Genomic DNA, 23,254 nt, shown 5'->3' with positions numbered 1-23,254 from the left:
CTGAATGATCTTGCATCTAACTGTCAAGATATTTCAGGTATCTGTAACCTTCACATCACAAAAATCAACAGAAAATGATATTTTCAATATGTGGAAATATATGGAAACCTTGAAGTACACATATTTCCATTTGTTTGTTTTATTTGTTGTAAAGCTTATTTCCTAACACATAATGTTCTCTTAATGGTCCAGCTCCCTCACCAGCTCTCTCACTGCCCAGGCATGAAAACAAAGCAGGGGAGGTTGCTAAGGCCAGTGCACTCACAGTACCAGTCCTAAACTGGGATAAAATGGGAGGGTTGCAACTCCGGTGTAAATCCTGTGCCAAATCAAATAGTGCTTTGCTTTGGTGAACCCTAATGAGAGCAGTTAAAAGAAGAAGAAGAAGAAGAAGAAGAAGAATAATATGATGATGATGAAGAACAAGAAGGAAAAAGAAGACAATGATGATGATGGTGATGATGATGATGATGAACAAGAAGAAGATGATGATGGTGATAATGATGATGATGATGGTGATGATGAACAAGAAGAAGAAGATGATGATGATGATGATGAACAAGAAGAAGAAGATGATGATGATGATGATGATGATGATGATGATGAGGGCAGTGGTGGCTCAAGTGGTTAAGGCTCTGGGTCGTTGACCGGAAGATCAGGGGTTCAAGCCCCAGCACCGCCAAGTTGCTACTGTTGGGCCCTTGAGCAAGGCCCTTAACCCTCTCTGCTCCAGGGGCGCCGTATCATGGTTGACCCTGCGCTCTGACCCCAACCTCCAAGGATGGAATATGCGAAGAAAGAATTTCACTGTGCTGTAATGTATATGTGACAAATAAAGGTTGTTTCATTTCATTTGATGAACAAGAAGTAGAATATGAAGATTTTTTTAAAAAAATGATGTTATGCAATTTCCTTATGTGTAATTGTGTTGTTATGTAATATTCCTGAAATATAATAAACAAAATTGTGCATGATATATGACGGGCTTCTGCTCAGTGCTGATATTATTTTTATCAATCTGTTTTCTCAGAATGATCTGATTGCCATGTGCCAAGTCTGACCCTTTTGAAGTTGGTTCCTTTACATAATTCCAAATACTGGCTCATCGCTCCTAAAGACAGACTTTGACAATGGGCTTTTCTTACATGTGGATTTGATTCTAAATCATTATATGAAAATCAATATTTTGATAAACTCTTATGTAAAAGTAAGACCACTGGCTGTGTTACCACAACAAAACAAAACAAAACAAAATTGTGTTGGATTTATTTGTTTAAAAATGGATTTCTGTGAGGTGCAAATCTAATTAGTTCTCAACAATCTGTTCCCTTATGTATTTATTTTTTTGACAGGTTAAACTTTATTTTTATTGGAGTTAAGAGACTTGACTCTTATATCCTCTTTAATAGTAGCAAAATAAAGTGTGTGAAGATGTTCACACATCACACAGAATATAGAATATAAAAATCGCCATTGCAACAGAGATGAGAGATGAGGATCATGGGTCCAAGCTTAAAACCAGATTGAGTTATTTAAAGTTCTTTCTAGATAGATTTCTTTTCCATTTTTAGTGTGATTTTTGCTATAGGCAGGTGTGGTGGTGTAAGTCATGAGTATGAGTCACAAACACGTTATTATTAGCCGCTCGTCTGGCCCAGTGCAGCACTCAGCACTACATCACTCCAGTCACGCTTAGGCATGCTGAATGATCACAACCGGCTTCTGTTGCTATAATAATATTTTGGGCCGTTTAGCAGAAAAACATTTGGACAGAGACTGTGAGGTTATCTTTAAATAAGACCTTATTTAGAAAGAAAAGATCCGGAGTGTCTCTGCCTGCGTTTTACTGCAGTTTCATTTTGACTCTGATGGCAGGGGCGTCTACTGGGATGATAGCTTTCAGACAGAGGTCAAGAGACTTGAACAATCAGTGACACAAGAAATGGAAGTTCTCCACGAATTCTCCATGTTGTCATCAGTTGGATTAAGATTTAGTGTATGTGAGGGGAGATAGCATGTGTTTTAAATTATTATAATTCTTAAGATATCAGTCAGAATTAATTCCTCTGGAAATTTTCATCCGGAAAATGACCACTCCCATGAGCACATGATTTTTATTAAGTATCACACTGATTTGAAAACTATCTTCTCGTGTGTTTAATATAAAGTATTCAGCAAGTCTGTTTTTTTATTTATTTATTTATTTATTTTAGGTACCATTAAAAAAAAACTCTATGATATTTCCTGAAACTGTGCCATTTAGCGCAGGTCTAATCTATATCTGTGCTTGGAAATTCGCCCATCCGTGCTGCGTCTGTGTCACAGACAAAGTCAGGAGATCCAACAATGATTAGGTAATGGAGCGCTCCAGAACAAATTGCAGAAGGATGATGTAAAAAAAAATTGTTCAGGGTCTGTCCAAGGCCATAAGAAAAATGTTTGTCAACAGCACCAGAAAAGCCAACAAACTATTACGCCATCTCTTTTAGTTTTAAACTGGACTGTTTTGGTTTAAGATGATGACCAGAGTCTCCTCACACTTCAACACCTCGTCCCAAGAAACACACAAACTTTCCCTCCAAAAAGCCATTTCCATTACTGATTACTGGCATGAACTGAAGTGACACACAAAGGTAATCAGTTCCATTTCTGAATAACTAATAACCACATGGAGCCTAACAATAACATCATGTTATGTCCAGAACTCTTTTTTTAGAACCGGCTGCTCGTCAACAATCTGATAAGACAAATTCGTTTAATTCAATCTCATACATATTTCTGCTGCATGCTGAGTCCAGTTGAGTAAAAGAGAGAAAAACTGGGCCAAATAAAGCAAATCAAAGAGCAGAGTGCATGAGTTCATTGCCAAAATCTGAGGTATTGGATTCTAATCTATACAAAGTCATAAATAATGCTGCTATAATAATGAGTCATATTCTTAGACTATCACATGCACAATTTTTTTAAAAAATAATACTCTTTTATTGCCTGTGGAGCTGAGCAAAACAACAAATCATAAACTGACCTCATCTACAGGTTTTTCAAATCCTAGTCTGTTTTCTGAAGTGAAGGAGAGACGTGTGTAAATAGCACCATGTACTGTACCTCTGGATGCACAGGTGAGGTTGGGGAGTAGGACCTCGCTGAGGATGAGGAGGAGCAGGAAGCCTGACATGCTGTCCCCTTCATTCGGTGGGTCACCAAAGTCAGTGCTGTCCACCGTCTTCCACTCTGATTCCTCTCCAGCAAACTTCTGCTCAGCTCTGAGGCTTGTCTCACACCCTGTTTCAATGTAATACAACTCAGTGTTCACACGTGTGCCTGAGAGGGAGAATATACACGTGAGAGAGAAGGCTGTGCATGTTATGGTAGAATTTTGAGAAGTTTTGCTTGTGACCAGACCATCTCTTGTGAACAAAATTGGGGGAGGTTACCTCTGATGTCACACATGTTCTCAAAGTGTGACATGATTTTCTCTCTCTCTCTCTCTCTCTCTCTCTCTCTCACACACACACACACACATCCTCCCTCTCTAACTCTATCACTTTATTCTGTTTTCTCCCCACACACAGCTATTATTTCTTCTCCACCCCAATTGGAACCTCTCTTTAAACCATGAGGATTTATTGACTATGAAGAACATTAGATATTAAACATGCAATTAGAGTTCAATAGATTTTTCAGATACTGAAAATAAACAGTAGAATTACTGACTGTCTTTCACTCTCTCATCGTTTATTCTTCACATAAAGGGACATTGCTGTTTTGGCTCTGGCCCAGATGTACAACAGCCTGACCACTGACAAAACACTTACACATTATCAGTAAACACTTTATGCTGGTGAAGGTCACAGTGCATCTCTAGCATAACCCAGGAACAGCAGGAGTAGTGTTGGAACAAGATACTGATCCGCAACCAGGAATAACACAATCACAGACTCATTCACAGCTCCGTGTGATTTTTAGTCACAAATTCATTCATTCATTTCATGTCATGTGTTGAGCTGTGGAGCGATGCTACCTGCTGTGCCACCATGTCACCAAGTTGTCATGAAGCTTCGTACATGTCATGATTTTCTTTTCATTTTCATGATGAAAAGAAAACACATTGAAATAATTTGCTCTGAAAAACAAAACAGAGAAATATAATAGATGTATGACTTCAGAATGAAGGCAAGGAAAATTTCTTTCCAGGAAGAAAGGGATATATTGGCAAGAGTGCAATTAAATTAAATGGTTAAATAAATAAATTAATTGGTTAATTAAATAATCATTAGTTAACATGTAAGTACAGAAGATTGTTCATCACCCCAAAGCTGGATCATCGATTGACTCACCAACTTATTAACTCATTGCAACCCACAGATTAGCACACTGGGCATCGTATCGTTTAATTAATTTTCCTGAACTCATTACCTTAACACACTTGTTATTAGTGGTTAGTGGTTGGTTAGTGCATATGTTACAGAATTAGCTAGTTAGTGTCAGCACCAATGAACCGAGTGATTATCTCATCAGTTAACTCATACATTAGATTAACATTTACTGAGTGGAAGAGCTTGTTTTGGTGTTTAGACATGAAACCACTTTAGTGATCTATTTATTTATTCATTTACTTCTCAGTGCGGTGGTTCTCTTTGGTGGACGTATTAACAATCCCAGGATGGAATTATCCGTGGAGTTTTTTACTTAATCTGTCCAAAGTCTGTTCAGAAGAACTGTGTAACTATACAGTTGAGTTCATGAAATCCAAGACACTCTGACACTCACTGTTTGTATTTAATATGCAATTATTCCTGTATTTATTTGGATTGGACTAGATTAAAATGTTGGAAAATTAATAAATGTGCAAAAAGGATTTTTACAGAGAACTACTAATAGTCAGGAATATAAAATGTTTATTAGCTCAAATTTATTTGTTTTACAGATCAGTATTATTTAATCCTTACAACCACAATGTATATACTGGAAAAAAATAAGAGACCACTGCCCAATATCCAGATTTGAACCCTATTGAAAACCTCTGGAATGTCATCAAGAGGAAGATGGATGGTCACAAACCATCAAGCAAAGCTGAGCTGTTTGCTTTTTTGCAAAAAGAGTGGTATAAAGTTCCCCAACAGCAATGTGAGAAACTGGTGGAGAGCACGGAGCCAAAACGCCTGCAAATCGGGGTTATTCCACCAAATACTGATTTCTTAATGTTATTTAGCCAAAGCATTAACACAATCGGTTTACAAATGATTTGCATTTTGTTTTATTTGACTTATTAAAGCTCTGCAAATACTATATGATCTTGGGTTATTTTGATGTGTTGTCATTTCCTTTAAATATACACTCTAAATATATTTTGAATTTAGGAGGAATATTGTGAGCAGTTCACAAAAAATGAAACAAAACTGTTCATCTGACCAATACATGACCTGTAAGAAACTGATTATTTTGTCTCCCTTATTTTTTTCCATATATATATATATATATATATATATATATATATATATATATATATATATATATATATATATATATATATATATAAAGGCATTTCTTTCAAATAATACATGTGGAATTTATTATTAAAGGGGGGGGGGCAAGCTCGAATGAAACAAATAACCAAATGAAGCATGACAGTTTTATTAGGAATAAAAGCAGTTCTAGAACTTTCTCACTACTATTGACATGTATGTTACTACTTTTGGTTAATCAGTCCCACCTTTGATCACTCCAGTGTCATAATTATAGGAATCACAAAAATATTTGGCAATGTGAGATTACTTTTTGAATTTGGAGCCAAAATTTAGGAAAGTTTTTCCTTAAAGAGTAACAGTTAAGATAGTAGTTTATTTTGCAGCCATGACAGGTTCAGATATTCAGCAACAGACTTTTCAGAAATCACAGAGATTTCCAGAAGCAGCATTAAGATATTCTTAACAGGTAGCTCTAGTGATCAGGTTAATAGTGATTATTGACGCTTTTGGGAATCTGATCCTGGTTTGATTTGAAAAAAACCAAAATAAGGAATCACGTGTCCTTCATGTGTCCTTGGATTGTTAAGCAATTCAATTTGGATCTAATGTTTTTAAAGAAATTTATAGTTGTTCATTAAAAAGGTTAACACACCGTTAAACTGCAGCTCTTTTGTGAGAACATTGTGAAATACAGTTATTCAGACCAGGAACAGTAAAGAGTTCATTCTGTTCCTCATGCTACAACATCTCATCATCAGACTTCTGCCAAGCAGATGATTTATTGGCTTATTTGTCATCTATGTATTTAATCAGACTTTGAAGAAGCCCATATTTTCCCAATGCCTTAGTGTGACTCTAAATAATAAATAAAGTCAGTGTTAAAAAGAATTGTGTTGTACTTGTAAGTTTTAAAAAAAAAGGTCTTCTAATGAAGAGTTAACCTTAACTACAACTTGAGGCTTATGAATTTGTGCATGAATAATGCTCTCCTGCAGTACACGCGTTCATGTACGAATCAGACCTGCTCTATAAGAAAGAATATGGATTACATGTGCATTGTTTCAGATTGTTCCTTGTGTGTAAAGGAGCAGAGCCGCAGGTCCGGGCGTGATGGAAAGTGCAGTAGACGGAGAATGATGCAAAAATAATGGATTGAAATTAAATGGATGGTTTTACTGGTTATTAGTGTTTATTTTTACATTAGATAAGGAAGATCAGTGTAAATTATGAAAATAATTCAGCAACATCCAAAGATTTCTTTGGAAACTATATGAACAAATTGAAATTATGAATATATAATTTATATTTTTTCTTATTGTCACATATCCCCTCTATTCACTTCCACCTCTGTTCCACATTGTTTATTTATGCTGCCACGTGCCTTTTGCTTTGATTCATGTCCTGTTTCTGCCTCCATCTTGTCATTGGCTGATTCCCTTGTGTCTCATGTTTTGTGTCTCATGTTTTGTGTCTCATGTTTTGTGTCTCATGTTTCATTTCTGATTTATTTAGACCCTTGTGTTTGTTTGTATTGTTTTCAATAACCCAGTATCTAGACCATTGCCTGTCTTTGACCATCCTGTGCCTTTGCCTTTATCCTGTTGTTTTGCTTGTTTATTCACTTATTTAGCCTGTTTTTTGTTGTTGTTGTTTTTCTGGCATTTGCCCTCTTGGATTTACATTTTTTTTGGATTGCATCAATAACAAGCCTACCTGCACTTTTGTCCTTAGCCTGCCCCTGTGTTCCACATCACACTTAAAGGGCATGTTTGATTTTGTTTACCCCAACATGTTAAAGTATATATATATAAAATAAAGTATCTATCTATCTATCTATCTATCTATCTATCTATCTATCTATCTATCTATCTATCTATCTATCTATCTATCTATCTATCTATCTATCTATCTATCTGTTAATTAACACAACAAACATGTACTAACATGTACTTAAGGTTTCATTATTCTCACATGAATTCATAAGACTTATGGTGTAGTTAAGATTAGCTCTTAATTAGTTTGTGATTAGTCCATGCCTTAACTCATCATTAGTTCATATTTAATTCAGATATTTGCATAATTACTCATATTGTAAACTTTTATCTAAATATCAGTGGGGTGTATTGTTGCTGCAGCTCCAGTTACTTCTCTGGAATTTAAGACTTTTTTTTTTCTATAAGAAAATGATCATTTCATCTGCCTGCTCATTGATGCTTATGATTCCTCATTCAACATTAACCAAGATATTTGTATAAAAGCTGACAGTGATACTGACTAAGGACATCTTTACTATGAATTCCATACAAAATTAGATTTTAATCTGCTGTGACATGATTTTTGTTATCATTTTGACTAATCAAAGCACTGTTCAGAATGAAGCAAAAAAAATTTTCCATTGTTCTTTTTTTCTTCCCTCTTTCCAGACACTATTTTATCATCTGCTCAAGCATTTCATCTTGCTCCCAATTATTTAATAACTTCCACTCATCAGGCAGGGTGTGCATGTATTTGTGTGCATGTGTGTGTGTGTGTGTGTGTGTAAGAGAGAGAGAGAGAGATAGATAGAGAGAGAGAGAGAGAGAGAGAGAGAGAGGGAAAGAGAGAGAGAGAGAGAGAGAGAGAGAGAGAGAGAGAGAGAGAGGCGACGTGGCAGATGGACCAATGAAAGGATCGACAAAAACAAAGGCTCTCATTAGAGCAGTCACTATTCATTTACCAGAAACAGACCTCACCTATACATACAAGATCCAGAGATGTTTGGAAATCCCACCAGAGACACCTGAGAAGCAGCTGCACTTACTTATTCTTTAATAATATTGCCCCTGGGAGTTTTATGTCTCCCCCTCTCTCAGTCTCTGAGTGATGAACTAACATACTGTGTTTAAGTGATTTGAATTCCAGCACAATTTGCACAGTGTCTCCAGTTCAGTAAAAGCCCTGGTCACGTTAAAATATACGAGGAATCCAGAGTCCTGGACTCACTTATATGAGAGGAGCTGCAGGGTAGCGGAATATTTTGCATGTGGCGTTCAGGAGGTAGGATTCGTGCATTACCTCATGCTAAAGCAATACTTAATGCCGGATGCCAGATTTCAGTGTTTATTAAAAAAATATCTGCTGAAGGGATGAAATGATCTCTCTCCATCAACTTCAACAGTTTGGGGCTAGAAAAGAATGCTAAAAATTCACAAAATAATCTGCCAATAGAGCAATAAAAAATAAAGCATAGAAACGGTAAAATATGTCTAGAAATAATGGCTTCTTGTCATTTTTTAATCAGAAATACTAGGTCATTTTGACTGTATTCAAGATATTTTAACTGGTACACTGGTACACTGGCACACTGGTACACTGGTGGAATGGAAATGGACTTACTGGACATTTTTAATCAGTATAACCAAAGAAATTATTTTATCACCACAGGTCTGATATAAGATTAGTCAGGACTCTGTTGTCTTTCAGTGTGAGATGTTCTTACCTCTGTTGAGATAAGCTTATAGAATTTTTCTGGCTGAAGAATACTCCATTAGATTTTACATTTCTGTCATTTGACAGACACCCCTATCCAGAGCAACTTACATTTTTATACAACTGAGGGTTAAGGGCCTTGTGCAGGGGCCCAGCATTGGCAGACCTGGGATTCAAACTCACAACCCTCTACACAGTAGTCCAACACCTTAACCACTAAGCTAACGCATCCTTTTTAGATAAATATGGACTAGCTTTTGGGGCATCTCAGAGAGATGAAATGGTTTTGCTCTCACTGTTTACTTTGAGGAAAGAAGCATTTGTGTGAAAAAACTAACCTTTTAGGAAGTTTTCTAATATATTGCTCCTAGTAGGCTAGGTAAAAACAGAAATTATTTTGAAACATTACAAACCCATAAAACCCTGAGTTTCTACATTCATATGAGCCATTAACTAGAACTGACAAAAAAAAAAATTCAATGCAGAACACTGAGCACAGCCAAACAGGCACAAATTCCATTTTTGGCATCTGGATAAAAGAGGCAACTTGCTAACATGTAAGTTTTTTTTGCAGTGTAGCCATAGCAACATTGATTGCAAAATTGCACAATTTGCTATTGGTGTAAATACACAGCTATTAAGACAGTTGCACACAGAGGTGTGTTTACATTACGTACGATTCTGACCTTTCCATTTCATTTAATTTGTGTGATATTGTCTCGAGCAGGGAGCAGCATTTAGTCCAGCCCTGCTGTCTAACCACAATATGTCACACTTCTGGTACTATTTCATTGTGTAAATACAGGCAGAAAAATATGGAATGCTATTCAAGGTCAATACACATTCACACACAAAAAATTCTACAGAGAGGAAATCAGTGGAGATCACATCTACCTTCAAGTACTTCCTCTGAGCCTCTAGCACTGCTGCACCGTCTCTCAGGGACTGAGGAAGGCATGCATCAAGACAGTTCTCTGGGGAATGAATGTCCTCTGGCTGTCCAAACAGTGACTGATCTTCAAATGAATACTAAAGACATACATCTTCACCAAGCATTTGAATTATCACTTTGTTGATCCTTCCCAGCACAAGGATGCGTTTTTGATAGAGACTACAAAGCTCTTCCATAAGCCACTCTGCATAGGGGCATCTGTGAAATGGTATAAATGTAAATGTTAAGAACCACATATCAGAATTAACATATGACTAACGTGAAGCAGAAACAAACCGATTAATAGTTGCACAATCCTCTATGGTTAACACATTCATCTGCTCTCAACATAAACACATATCGGATTCTTCAGTAAATTTTACAAATGCAACTGTAAAAGCTTTTACTCATAAAATAACAAGACACAAAGAATAAAAGTCTTTGCACATCATATCCCACAGCATGTCTGGTCATAAACAAAAGTGTCACATGCATGATTATGAGAGAGGATTAAGACTAAAAATGGTTTGGTTCCCTCACCAAATCCCTCACCATGTGAATCTAATACAGATCTCTGCCTGGTACCCCACACTTCTGCATTATTGGCAATGAGTCCGTGTTTGTTTGCGATACTGTACCAACATTTCCATGCTGTGTGCAGCTCTGATACACTTCCAGGCATGATGATATTCATCGTTTGTGACTGTGTGGGAAACATGGATGTTTTCTCCCTTCTTTTGTCAGTGGGCCATCCATCATCCCTCACTGTTTGTTTGTCACGTTGGTCTCTAAGGCAGATGTTTGAGAGCTTGGCAGTGCAGTGCAACTCCAAGCACAGCATCAAACAGAGTGCAGACCGACTGCCTGAGCTCCACTCCAGCTCAGAACAACTGATCACTGGAAGCTGGCCAGAGAATAACGGCCTCTCCTGCTTTGTCAAAGAAAACATGTGCAAACTCATTTTTCCTTATCTTTACTGGACACAGCAGTCGATTTGAAGTTGAAAGATTGAAAAAGTGTGTTAGTAAGCATGTGTTAGACACCTTAGCAGTTTCAGATTCTGCATTTTTGCATGAAACAGTACTGAAGGGATGAACAAAAATGGTTTCTTGCAAAAGTTATTCCCTCAGTTTTGATGATAGCAGCGTACAGCGGTGTCTAGCCTCACAATCTCCCACTTGGGTTGACTTCTGATTACTACAAATGCCACCAAATATGATTTACATCATTTTCATCCTCATCAAACCGTACACTGAACCATCCTGTGGATGGGGAAGAGTCACCTTGGAAGAGAGAACTCCCGTGATCAGTTTGGAAGAACACTGTGGTGAACCTTGAAGAAAACACTCCTGCAGATTTTTGGGGGGTTTCCCACTCTCGTACCTGTTCCAACTAATAAGCTAATTAAGAGTAGTTCCTGAGTTGAAGTGGGTGTGTTGGAATTAGGGAAAATGCTAAATTGTGCAGGACAGAGGATACACCAAGACCAGGTTTGGGATTTGTGATCTAAGGGGACCAGAGGACCAAAACATAGACGGTAAAATATTGACAGCAGAAAGTGTGTGTGAGTTGGAACTGAAAGTTCAATCTGCAGCTGTGGTTGGCTCAGATGAACACACTGTGGACTGAACGCACATGTTCAGTCTACAGGATATACACATACACGTGCAAATTGTGAAGCTTGTGTAATTCAAGCTCCATCAATCCTACTTTGTGAAAGGGAGTCCAGTACAACATTTGCAGTGAAAATAAAACACCTGAATTGGCTCATCAAACCCTAAACTGACCTATCTCTGTATAGATGAGGTGCTCAGGCATTGGACCTGATCAGATACAAAAAAGTGACCTCGGCTATGAAATGGTTTTTCATTAAAAATTATTGTTTAGTATAAATGTGAGTATGTGTGACCATCCAAAAAGGATAGAAAATGAGGAATAGATGCAGCTGTCTGCATTTTAGTGCCAAGAGGGATGGGACGCTGCCAAAGGCTGCAGTAAATCATGAACTATGCCAAAAATGTAAAAGAGAAGACTTTGGCTGAGAAAGAAGGATTGTTAGAGTAACATCACACAAACTGACCCTGAAGTCAATTGCAAGCAGATTTATCACTTGCTCATAGAGTAACTCCAGGAAACCCCTCACTCTGATTAGAAATAATCATACTCCTGTGCTATTCTCTGTGGTCATGGTTACTTCTCATTAAGGCTTTGACTTCATTAGCCATCTGAATGAAGCAGATTGAGGCCTGTGCAATATCACTAAGTTCATATTACAGCTCAGGAACAGATGGCTGATCTCTCCTACAGAAATTCAATGCAGAGTAAAAAAAAATATTTATGATCTACATTAGACATACTTTGTATATCAGAAACAGGTAATAAACCTAAATGTGCAAACTTGATATCAAAGTATCTGACTGAAGTATTGAAAATTTGTCAAAATGATGTTGTAGTTTCCTGACGGTTTTGATTTGAACAAAAACACTGACCCCTAGAGGTTTGAGTAGAACATTGGGCAAGAGTTTATAATGTTGTTTGCTTTGGCCTCTGTCTATGTCCTTCAATGTTCTCAAAGGTACTAGAAAAAGGTATCAAAGACTCTTTCTTCCTGAAACAGATCTGCATTCATGTAACTGCCGGTGCTTCAAATACTGAGTTATTGTTTTGTACCTCAGACAGTGATGGCTCATGAAGTACACTCCTTCATGGCAAATGTATTCCCTAATGGCAGCAGCCTCTTTCAGCAAGATAATGCAACCTGACACACTGCAACAATTGTTCAAGATTGCTTTGAGGAACATGAGAAAGAGTTCAAGGTGTTGACTTGGCCTTCAAATTCCCCAGATCTCAATCCAATTCAGCAAGTTTATACAGATAAACATTTGTTTGATGAAGGTTTCCCAGCGGAACTGCAGGCTTGCCTTCTTCCCATAGTGCGTCATGGTGCCATCTCTTCCCTAGGTTAGTGTTGTACACGCACATGGCTGTCCACATGATGTAAAAGAAAACAGGATTCATCACACCAGGCCATGGGCACTCTGACTGGTCCTCAGCTACACAGAGGCACTGTGTGTTCTGGCACCTTTCTGTTTTAGCCAGCATTAACTTTTTCAAGTGCTACAGTAACCTCTACCTTACTACAGTAGCTCTGCTATGGGCACTCATGACCCTGTCACTGATCCACTGTATCCCTGGAACAGACCACAAGACATGCTGTTTTGGAGATGCTCTGTTCCTGTTGTCTAGCCATGACAATATGGCCCTAGTCAAAGCAACTTAGACAAGAAGCACTAATCAAGGCTCCTTGGGGAAGGAACACTCTATGAACAGCTAGTTTAAAAATACCCCACAGCTGCCAAGATGTTATTATGTAGGAAATAATTGGAAATAAATCTAATAACTGTAAGTGCAGATAATGTGTATATGATGTTCAGAATTTCTGCTGTAAGAATGCCACACAGTTTGGAGAGGGAAAGAGGGATTATGGAATGGATCCTTTCGCAAGCTGCTGATGTCATCAAATATCCTCATCACACATTCCTAGATACAACTGTATTGTTAGTTCATAAAGATAATCTACTTCTCCAGCCTGGAGTGCAATAATTTGAAAAGCACTATACTTTATTTAAAAGCATATTTAATAAGATATTTGACCCAAGAACCATGAATATTCCAGGTTAAACAAGTGTGTCTACTGTGATTATAATGTTTTCTTGTTTTTTGTTTTCTTGTTCTCTGTTCCAGGCAGGTTAGAGACAATGCAACAAAAACATCTGAGTAAAGTGCTCAGGATGGGTTGTACCACTTCAGGAAATCAGAAAGATATGCTGTTGCTTCAAATAACATAAGCAGGATTTTAATAGGGAGCCAAAGTAAACTGAATCGGTCCTGGGTAATGTGTGTCTTTTGTAGGGACACAGACTGATATATTCTGAACTGGCTTAAGTTGAGACAGCCTGCCAGCATCGCATTCTAACAGTCCAATGAAAACATGGATTCAGGCCAAAGGTAGAATGACATCTGCTCAACAGTTGCATAACAGAGGTAGCTCTATGACTAGCTCATTATTGGAACAGACTCATTTTGAGGATATGCTTTAGAACCAACCAAGATTAACAAATAATATTGTTACATCTGGCCCAAAGCTGTATCAGGTCCAAATGTTATTTTTATTATTTGACCCAGATCATTTTATGAAGTGGTAAATTTGAGCAAACTGTATGAACCAATAAACATTAGTGATAATGAAGTACACTACATTGCCAAAAGTTTTGGGACGCCCCTCCAAATCGTTGAATTCAGGTGTTCCAATCACTTCCATGGCCACAGTTGTATAAAATCTAGCACCTAGGCATGCAGACTGCTTCTACACACATTTGTGAAAGAATGGGTCGCTCTCAGGAGCTCAGTGAATTCAAGCGTGGTACTGTGATAGGTTTCCACCTGTGCAGTAAGTCCAAATATTCCACGGTCAACTGATAGTGGTATTATAGCAAAGTGGAAGCAATTGGGAACAACAGCAACTCAATCCACGAAGCACAGCGCACAGAAGTCGCTAACTTTCTGCAGAGTCAATAGCTACAGACCTCCAAACGTCGCGTGGCCTTCAGATTAGGTCGAGATTGTTTATGGAGAGCTTCATGGAACAGGTTTTCATGGCCGAGCAGCTGCATCCAAGCCTTATATCACCAAGTGCAGTGCAAAGCATCGGACACAGTGGTGAAAAGCACGCAGCCACTGGACTATAGAGCAGTGGAGATGTGTTCTCTGGAGTGACCAGTCACGCTTCTCTATCTGGCAATCTGATGGACGAGTCTGGGTTTGGCGGTTGCCAGAAGAACTGTACTTACCTGACCGCATTGTGTCAAGTGTAAAGTTTGGTGGAGGGGGGATTATGGTGTGTGGTTGTTTTTCAGGAGTTGAGCTTGACCACTTAGTTCCAGTGATAGGAACTCTTAATGCTTCAGCATACCAAGACATTTTGGACAATTTCATGCTCTTTGTGGGAACAGTTTGGGGACGACCCCTTCCTGTTCCAACATGACTGCACACCATTGCACAAAGCAAGGTCCATAAAGTCATGGATGAGTGAGTTTGGTGTGGAGGAACTTGACTGACCTGCACAGAGTCCTGACCTCAACACCATAGAACACCTTTGGGATGAATTAGACAGGAGACTGAGAGACTCGTCTAACATCAGTGCCTGACTTCACTAATGCACTTCTAGAGGAATGGTCAAAAATTCCCATAAACACACTCCTAAACCTTGTGGAAAGTCTTCCCAGAAGAGTTGAAGCTGTTATGGCTGCAAAGCGTGGGCCAACTCCATATTACATTCATGTGCATGTAAAGACCGACGTCCCAAAACATTTCGCAATATAGTGTACTTATACAAACAAAAATACAATTTAGCAAACAGCTAATGTATGTCCCAAATCTGGAGACTCTGATACTGTTCATTGTTATTAACAGCTGATTGGACCAGACTTGGTGCACATCCACATCGATTATTATATTCCATGACATGCTACATGCATGTCTTTAACACACTTTGCGTGCTGAACCTAACCAAATTGATAAGCACAACTGTTTATGACCAGCATAAAAGTGAAACCAAAATAATAAGTGAAATGTAAATTCCACGACCTGGGGTGTGCATTAAAAGTAAAAATAGATGACCTAAAACGGAAACTTGTGTTCCACCATAGTGCACTTTGTTTGGGGGAAAAAGCCAAAGAAAGCCAAAGAAATTAGTTTTAGCTGAGATCATGTCCTTATCAGGGCCTTTAGGGGCTTCACAGAGGATTTCTCAAACATCCTAACTTCTACTTCACTCTTATTACAATGTGTACAGGATATGGTATTAATAACACTAGATTAAATAACGTCAGTTATTGATATTAATTCTGACTCACTCCTCACCACCAGATTTTATACTGACAAAGTAATCAGGTTGTGTTTTGTGCAATAATCTTTTTCAGGATTAACGGAGCAGCTACATCCAATCTCAGGAAACCTACAGGAAACCTTATTCCACTGGAACGCCTTAATACATACATTCAGTGGAAGATAAACACAAAGCGCGTTTTAATCTCTCTACTTTAGGGTTCACTATTGAAGTTCATGCTTCCACTGTGCCCAAATGGCTCATTCTGTATTGACATACACAGGTTGACAAACAAAGGTAAATAAGCTGTAAGTTGAGTTACAGCAGAGCAAAGCTGACCAGGACCAGGGTCTTTCAGTCTCTCTGTATGTGAATGTATAATTTTCAGTAATCTCTGATTTCCAAACTGTGATTCCCAATTTTCTATCTAAAATTAAATTTTAAAAAAATGTACAGAAACATGTTTGTATGTCGCTACCACATTACATAATGGACCACTTTTCAGACAAAAATAAAAATAAGTGCCGGCTGCCAGGGATAACCTGTAAAAACAAGAGTCAAAGTCTCCAGATGAAATGTGGCAGATTCTCCAGAATGCTTAGAAAACCTTATAAACCAATGTTGTCATAAAATTATATGAAGAGACAACTGACGCATTTTTATAGGCAAAGGGCTGTCTTGCCAAACACTGACTTGATTTAGTTTAGTGCCGTTTTCAGCTCTTAACAGTAAATGATTTTTATGTTGAGGATTTCATTATTTTTAAGGGCATCTTTGCTTTGCAACATACCTTTTGCACAGTAGTGTATATGCATTTCATTTTGTTTCATATGTTTAACCAAATTTCAGAAAGAAACAGAAAACCGTTGTTTTTCATATCGAACATTATCTAACATATCGACTCATATCCAATATTATCTATATCTATAAGGGTGAGAAGGAAAAGTAGATCAAACTCTACAGAGTGATTTTGCTGGATATCTACATCTGTGGTTTTCTTGTTGGCTTGTTGTTAAATGCTCTGAACAATTATCCAGGGGGACATTACATCCTTAGTCAGTAAGAAACGCTGTAATCAGTGAAAGCTGAAGCTCCGATGCAGAAAGAACAGCAACAGATGACTCATTAAAACCTATTACTTTGTTCCACTGTTCAAAGGTCCAAGTTTCGCAGTCATTAGGGCAGCTTGTTTTCGTTAGAACAGGACAAAGTTTGGGAAACACTGTTTTCTATCTTCCTGTTGTTTGGTTTGAATTTTATTTCCATTTAGCATTTACTATGACGTTCAAGTTTGGCTATCTTTGTGCTCGTGTTCCCACATTCTCCTATTTTTGTACCCTCTTTTCTAGGCCTGCTCTTCACTGTTGGAAATAAACTGTCATGCTTTCCCATGCCTGTGTTATTTCTGCGACTGACACACCAGCAGTTTGAGCAGCACAATACATATCATGACTATATTTGCTTCACACTGAAAGTTTTAATTCTTTTAACAGAAACACATTATTGGTCAGTACTTTATAATTGTCACATTTACATTACAGTGAAATTCCTTTCTTCATGTATCCCAGTTTTAGAAGCTGGGGGCGGAGTGCAGGGTCAGCCATGATACAGCTTCCCCTGGAGCAGATAGGGTTAAGGGCCTTGCTCAGGGGCCCAGCAGTAGCAGCATGGTGATGCTGGGGCTTGAAACCCTGATGAACAACCCAGAGCCTTAACCACCTGAGCCACCACTGCCGGAATCATGCTGACATTTCTTACTTGCAATTCATTATTGCATTTAGTGAAAGCTTTTGGTTCATTTCTTGGATGTATATTGAAATTAAACAGCAAGAAAATGCATGTGTTGATAATAATGATATAATTTTGCATTACTGTATCCTTATTATTATTTTTATTAGACACCAGAATTATTAGTTACTTAACATGCTCAGTTATCAATGCAGTTCAAGGTTAAAAAAAAAAAAAAAAAAAAAAAACAAGAACACAGGAGCCATGCTCTCGTCAGCTGCTACATTATGTTTGTGTGTGTTTCTGTGGGTTGTTCTGGAGATCAGTCTGGTTCAAGACAAAGAGAATAAATTTGGAGATAAATACAGTACAAAAGAAGTGATAAACCTTTCTTACATTCCTCCTTTGGTCTCTCTTATCTTCTTTATCCTTGGGATCAAAAGTTTGGTTGTAATAACTTTAGAAAAAGTTGGCCGAGATTATGAGGAATAATCCTGCAAAGTAATAATTTTTCCCAGTTTATCTCTTCTGGCTGTGTCAGAGAGGATGTGGGGAAATTGAAAACATGTAACACCTCAGATTTAGCAGCAGTGGCTTTTAAGGACAATAAAACATTCATCTGCTCAGGGATTCAGTAGTCCAGAAAGACTAATATCATTCAACTTTACTAAGATTATTAGAAAGAAAAATTTACATAGAAAAAATAAAATTAAAATTATTATACTATATATATATATATATATATATATATATATATATATAGTACACATGATATTTCCTGTTGCTTGTGGAACATTTAATGATGGCTTATTGAAATCTTAGTTTAACACTAAACACACCTCAGATCTAATAATAGACCTGAACTTCAGCATATGATTGCGAAATCAACCGTCTTTAAAGCACAGTCAATAAGGCACTGAGTAGGAAAGAAGCATCTCAGAAGATAAACGTTCAGATCTGTGTGATATGGCTAAGAGGCAAGACAATACACCTAAACGGTCATCAAGGATTCCACAGCTGTTCCTGAAAAGGCAGTAAACAGATGAGGTAATGAAACACTGGCAGCATGTCTTAAATTGCACCGAAAAAGTGAGCCATGTGAAGACATTTTATTGATTCACTATTAGGAAAAGCTGATTGTGTGAATATACCTTGTTGTGTGTAGCAGGCTACTAGGTGTAGGTCCTTTTCATGTTGATGAGCTCTGATGAGTCCTTTTCATGTTGATGAGTCTCTGCCACACTTATAACACACACACACACACACACTCAGAAACATGAACGTACCACATGCACAGGAAGGAAATGAAGAGCAACACAGTTACACAGTCACACTCACGCTTGATGCTGTCTGACAAAGTTCACGAGCTGACGATCTTTAGCGTACAGCTCAATAATGCGAATCCGGTCCTGAATCTCCTGCAGAGCGAAATAAATATCACCATAAAATCTCAAAAGCACACCAACAGACATCTTCAGCCTAGCTCTATACACTGGGAGTGTACCTCTTTGGTGAGTTCACTGTTCTCATAGATGTGCTGGATTTCCTCACTGCTAAAGTCTGTGGAGGCCTCTGCGCTGGCACTGCTGTAGATCGGAGGTTCGGGATAGCGCTGACAGTAATGACTGTAACCCGTCGTCACATCACTCTCATACATGGGATTGTACTTTGTAGCCCTTTCCAGCGAACCAACACTGTCTCCTCTCCTGTGTACAACACAAACACACACGTATCTAAAATTTTGGGATGTATTTCAATTTGTCACACTTAAAAGATTCAGATCATCAAACAAATTTTAATATCTCACAAAGATAATGCAAGTAAATACGAAATACTTTTTTTTAAAATTATGATTTCATTTATTATGGGAAAAAAAGCTGTCCAAACCTGCCTGGCCCTATGTGAAAAATGTATTGCCCCTTCCTGTTTAATCATGAAAGAACTGTGATTAACTACATTATTTTAGAAAGCTGAGTTAAATTTCACTAGACACACCCAGGCCTGATTACTGCCAGACCTGCTGTATCAAGAAATCACTTAAATAGAACCTGTCTGACAAAGTGAAGCATGCTTAAAGAGCGACACATCATGCCGTGATCTAAAGAAATTCAAAAACAGGGTTATAAAGCCATTTCTAAGGCTTTGGGACTCCAGTGAACCACGGTCAGAGCCATTATCCGCAAATGGAGAAAACCTGGAACAGTGGTGAACTTTCCCAGGAGTGGCCGGCCTACCAAAATTACTCCAGGAGCGCAAGGACGAATCATCCAGGAGGTCATAAAAAAACCCAGAACAACATCTAAAGAATTGCAGGCCTCACTTGCCTCAATTAAGGTCAGTGTTCATGATTAAACAGTAAGAAAGAGACTGGGCAAAAACGGCATCCATGGGAGAGTTCCAAGGCAAAAGCCATTGGTGACCTAAAAGAACACAAAGGCTCGTCTCACATTTGCCAAAAAATAGCTTGATTATCCCCAAGACTTTTGGGCAAATATTCTGTGGACTGATGAGACAAAAGTTGAACTTTTTGGAAGATGTGTGTCCCGTTTCATCTGGCATAAAACAAACACAGCATTTCATAAAAAGAACATCATACCAACACTCAAACATGGTGGTGGTAGTTTGATGGTCTGTGGCTGCTTTGCAGCTTCAGGACCTAGACGACTTGCCATAATTGATGGAACCATGAATTCTGCGCTCTATCAGAAAATCCTGAAGGAGGTTGTCCGGCCGTCCCAAACACACCAGCAAGTCCACCACTGAATGGCTTAAGAAAAACAAAATGAAAGTTTTGGAGTGGCCAAGTCAAAGTCCGGACTTAAATCCGATTGAGATGCTGTGGCATGACCTTAAAGAGTCCATTCATGCTGGAAAAGCCTCCAATGTGGCTAAATTAAAACAATTCTGCAAAGAAGAGTGGGCCAAAATTCCTCCACAGAGATGTGAAAGACTCATTGCCAGTTATTGCCAATGCTTGATTGCAGTTATTGCTGCGAAGGATAGCACAACAAGTTATTAGATTTAGGGGGCAATTACTTTTTTACGTAGTGCCAGGCAGGTTTGGACAGCTTTTTTTCCCTTAATAAATGAAATCATCATTTAAAAACTGCATTTTGTATTTATATGCATTATCTTTGTGTAATATTAAAATTTGTTTGATGATCTGAATCTTTTAAGTGTGACAAATGTGCAAAACATTAAAAAACAGGAAGGGGGCAAAAACCTTTTAATATATATATATGACATTCTTTTATCATGATGCAGGCATCTGCTCCCAATGAAAAACTCTCACACACCACACACACTGAGTTGACAAGTAAATGCAGTGTCATTATGTAAAGGAAGAGTCTGTAATTAAAAACAGATCTTTTTCTAGATGAATAATAAAGATATTATAAAACAATAAGACAATAAGTCTTGCCTCAGCCAAAGCAAGGATGCTTTTGTTTAAAAAGCCAACTCATTAGACTTACAGAGGAGGCGGGGGTCAAACATGGTTGTTGCATAACTAACAATAGTGAAAGCTATTGCATTCATGTCAGGACATAATCACGCTGTTTATAAGATACTAAAAAACATTGTATCTTCAGTGAGACTTTGGATTTGTTTAGAACTTTTTTCTCTGTGGTAGAATTACAATAAATATTTTTTTTTCTTTTCTATCTATGAACCTGTGTGTGGTGGTGTGTGTTTCTATGGAAACAGCTCATTACCAAGTCTGAGGAGAAGAAACAGCTCTGAATATAACCTCAGAGTCATCAGCAGTTAGCACAGGACAAGAACACACTGTAGTTCTGCTCTTATCTCCTGAATAAAGTAAATAAATAAAATAAATTACATTTACACTAATTCAGGTATCAGAAGGAGTGAACACTGAGGAGTCAGGAATAGTTTTGCACCTACAGCACACCAATTCATTTATCTTCAGTTAAGTGCTGTCAGGATCACAGTGGAGCCAGAGCCTATACTGGGAACACTGGATATGAGATGGGAAAACATCCACTGGGATGGCAGTTTATCTGTGCACCATGCACCCAAACATGAACCATGCACAAACACATCTGCAGGTTGATAAATGAGGGGTGATCTAGAGTTGCCAATCCATCTACATGATTTTGGGAGGTGAGAGGAAACTCCTGAACCCAGAGGAAACCACACAGTCACGGGAGGACACATGGAAAGAGCAGGCATGCAGACACCATGCAGGCATTATTGTTTGTGTTTCTTGTGCCATGTGTGCTTTTGTTTGCGTTTTGTCTTATACATGTGTTTGCCCCACCCTGTCCTGTCCCCCTAACTGCCCTCTTGTTTTGTCATGGTCTGTACTCTGTTCCCAAGGAGACACACATCCTGAAACTATTATTATTATTATTATTATTATTATTATTATTGGCTCTGCCTAGGAATCTTACATTAAGAGGACAGACCATGATATATATATATATATATATGTATGTATATATATATATATTTAAACTCACATAAAACAAATACTCTGTTGTAAATCGTTTGTCATTAGGCTACCTCACAGTGTCCTGCACATCCTCTTCATACTGGTTCCTCAGAGCTCGAGCTAGGAAGAAGATGACTCCTGAAGCCACCAGCAGGAAGCTAGCCACTGACGCTATAGCAATCCCCACCATCAGCGGCTCTGAAACATACTCCTCACAGTGCTCTCCTCGGTACCACCAGTTCTCCCCTACTCGACACCTACAGCGTGCACACACACACTCAATATTGATATTCCAAATATAAATTTGCTCATACATGAAACTCCCATAAGAAAGCGGTTGCACATCTCGTGTATCTCAGTAAACACACAATGTGTTAACAGACTCATACACACCTGCAGATGGCTCCTCGACCTGGAATGATGTCACACTTGCCATCGTTAAGACAAAAATCTGGCTGGATTTCACAGTTGCTCTGGCAGGGCAAGCCATCCACGCTGAAGTAGCCCGGGTTACACACACACTCGGCCTCGCTGGACCAGTGGTTCACTCTACACTCAGCAAACTCGTTACATGCCTGGAATTTACATGGGTCTGCCTGATCACCTAAATACAACACACACAAAATGTAATTATGGAACAAATTGTTAAACTACAGTAAAACACACCGCAATACTTCTACAAAATCTACAAAACATATCACATTAGTACACCTTAGATGTTCCATGTGACTGTAAGAGCAGTTTTTCTGGAAATTTTGGAGCATCCTGTCTTCAGAAAGACATCTATTACATTAGTGTAGTCTGCATGAGGTGCATAATTACTCATGCTCATGTGAAGAGACAGTGTGCTTGAGACAGTGACTTCCTGTGTATTTAGGTCAGAAATCTCTTTGTCCAGTTGTGTGGTGTGTGTTGAATCCCAAATGATCTGTGTTGATGCTCAAGTCCGCTTTGTTCCATGTCTCCGCTCCTGTATTGTCACTGGTTGTAGCCCTGATTTGTCGTCATTAGATTCTCCTATTTTAAGTTTTTTTCCTTTAATTAGTTTTTCTGTTTAAACCCTCCATGTGTCCTGTTATCTCTGTGAAGTAGTTTATGTCACGTATCTGAACAAACCGAGCCTTTACTTTATCGTATCTTTTCTGATCATAGTTCCTTTCTCTCTTTTTCCTGTCTTTCTGTTTGGCTTATTTTTGCCTCATATTTTAGAACTCTCTGCTATTCGTATTATCGTTATCAGATTTTGCACTTGCAATTACTTGATATCTCAGGGCTGTGGAGCACAGATTTTTTAGGAATTTGTGTAATCATTAATATAG

The 23,254-nt window shown here is 38.3% G+C and overlaps 2 protein-coding genes across 4 annotated transcripts in view; both read right to left on the bottom strand.

The window, feature by feature from the left end:
- The window catches only part of LOC131354657 (target of Nesh-SH3), a 35,326-nt gene extending 31,914 nt beyond the window's left edge, over positions 1–3,412 (bottom strand). Inside the window, exon 1 of one of the 3 annotated variants that reach the window (XM_058392572.1) lies at positions 3,106–3,412. In XM_058392572.1, the coding sequence (XP_058248555.1) occupies positions 3,106–3,175 (70 nt within the window). In that variant the 5' untranslated portion in view covers positions 3,176–3,412. The remainder of the gene's footprint in view (positions 1–3,105) is intronic. The other 2 variants (XM_058392573.1, XM_058392574.1) reach the window with 2 other exon arrangements.
- A 14,841-nt stretch (positions 3,413–18,253) lies between these two features.
- impg2a (interphotoreceptor matrix proteoglycan 2a) overlaps positions 18,254–23,254 on the bottom strand; it is an 18,227-nt gene continuing 13,226 nt past the window's right edge. Inside the window, exons 16-21 of the mRNA XM_058392575.1 lie at positions 22,329–22,539; positions 22,007–22,192; positions 18,987–19,188; positions 18,821–18,900; positions 18,634–18,724; positions 18,254–18,505 (exon numbers count right to left, since the gene is read on the bottom strand). Of these exons, the coding sequence (XP_058248558.1) occupies positions 18,655–18,724; positions 18,821–18,900; positions 18,987–19,188; positions 22,007–22,192; positions 22,329–22,539 (749 nt within the window). The 3' untranslated portion in view covers positions 18,254–18,505; positions 18,634–18,654. The remainder of the gene's footprint in view (positions 18,506–18,633; positions 18,725–18,820; positions 18,901–18,986; positions 19,189–22,006; positions 22,193–22,328; positions 22,540–23,254) is intronic.

This window comes from Hemibagrus wyckioides, linkage group LG06 (genome assembly GCF_019097595.1).
Source record: "Hemibagrus wyckioides isolate EC202008001 linkage group LG06, SWU_Hwy_1.0, whole genome shotgun sequence".
Lineage (NCBI taxonomy): Eukaryota > Metazoa > Chordata > Actinopteri > Siluriformes > Bagridae > Hemibagrus > Hemibagrus wyckioides.
Note: the sequence above shows the minus strand (reverse complement) of the source record. Positions and strands in the feature narration are given on the sequence as shown.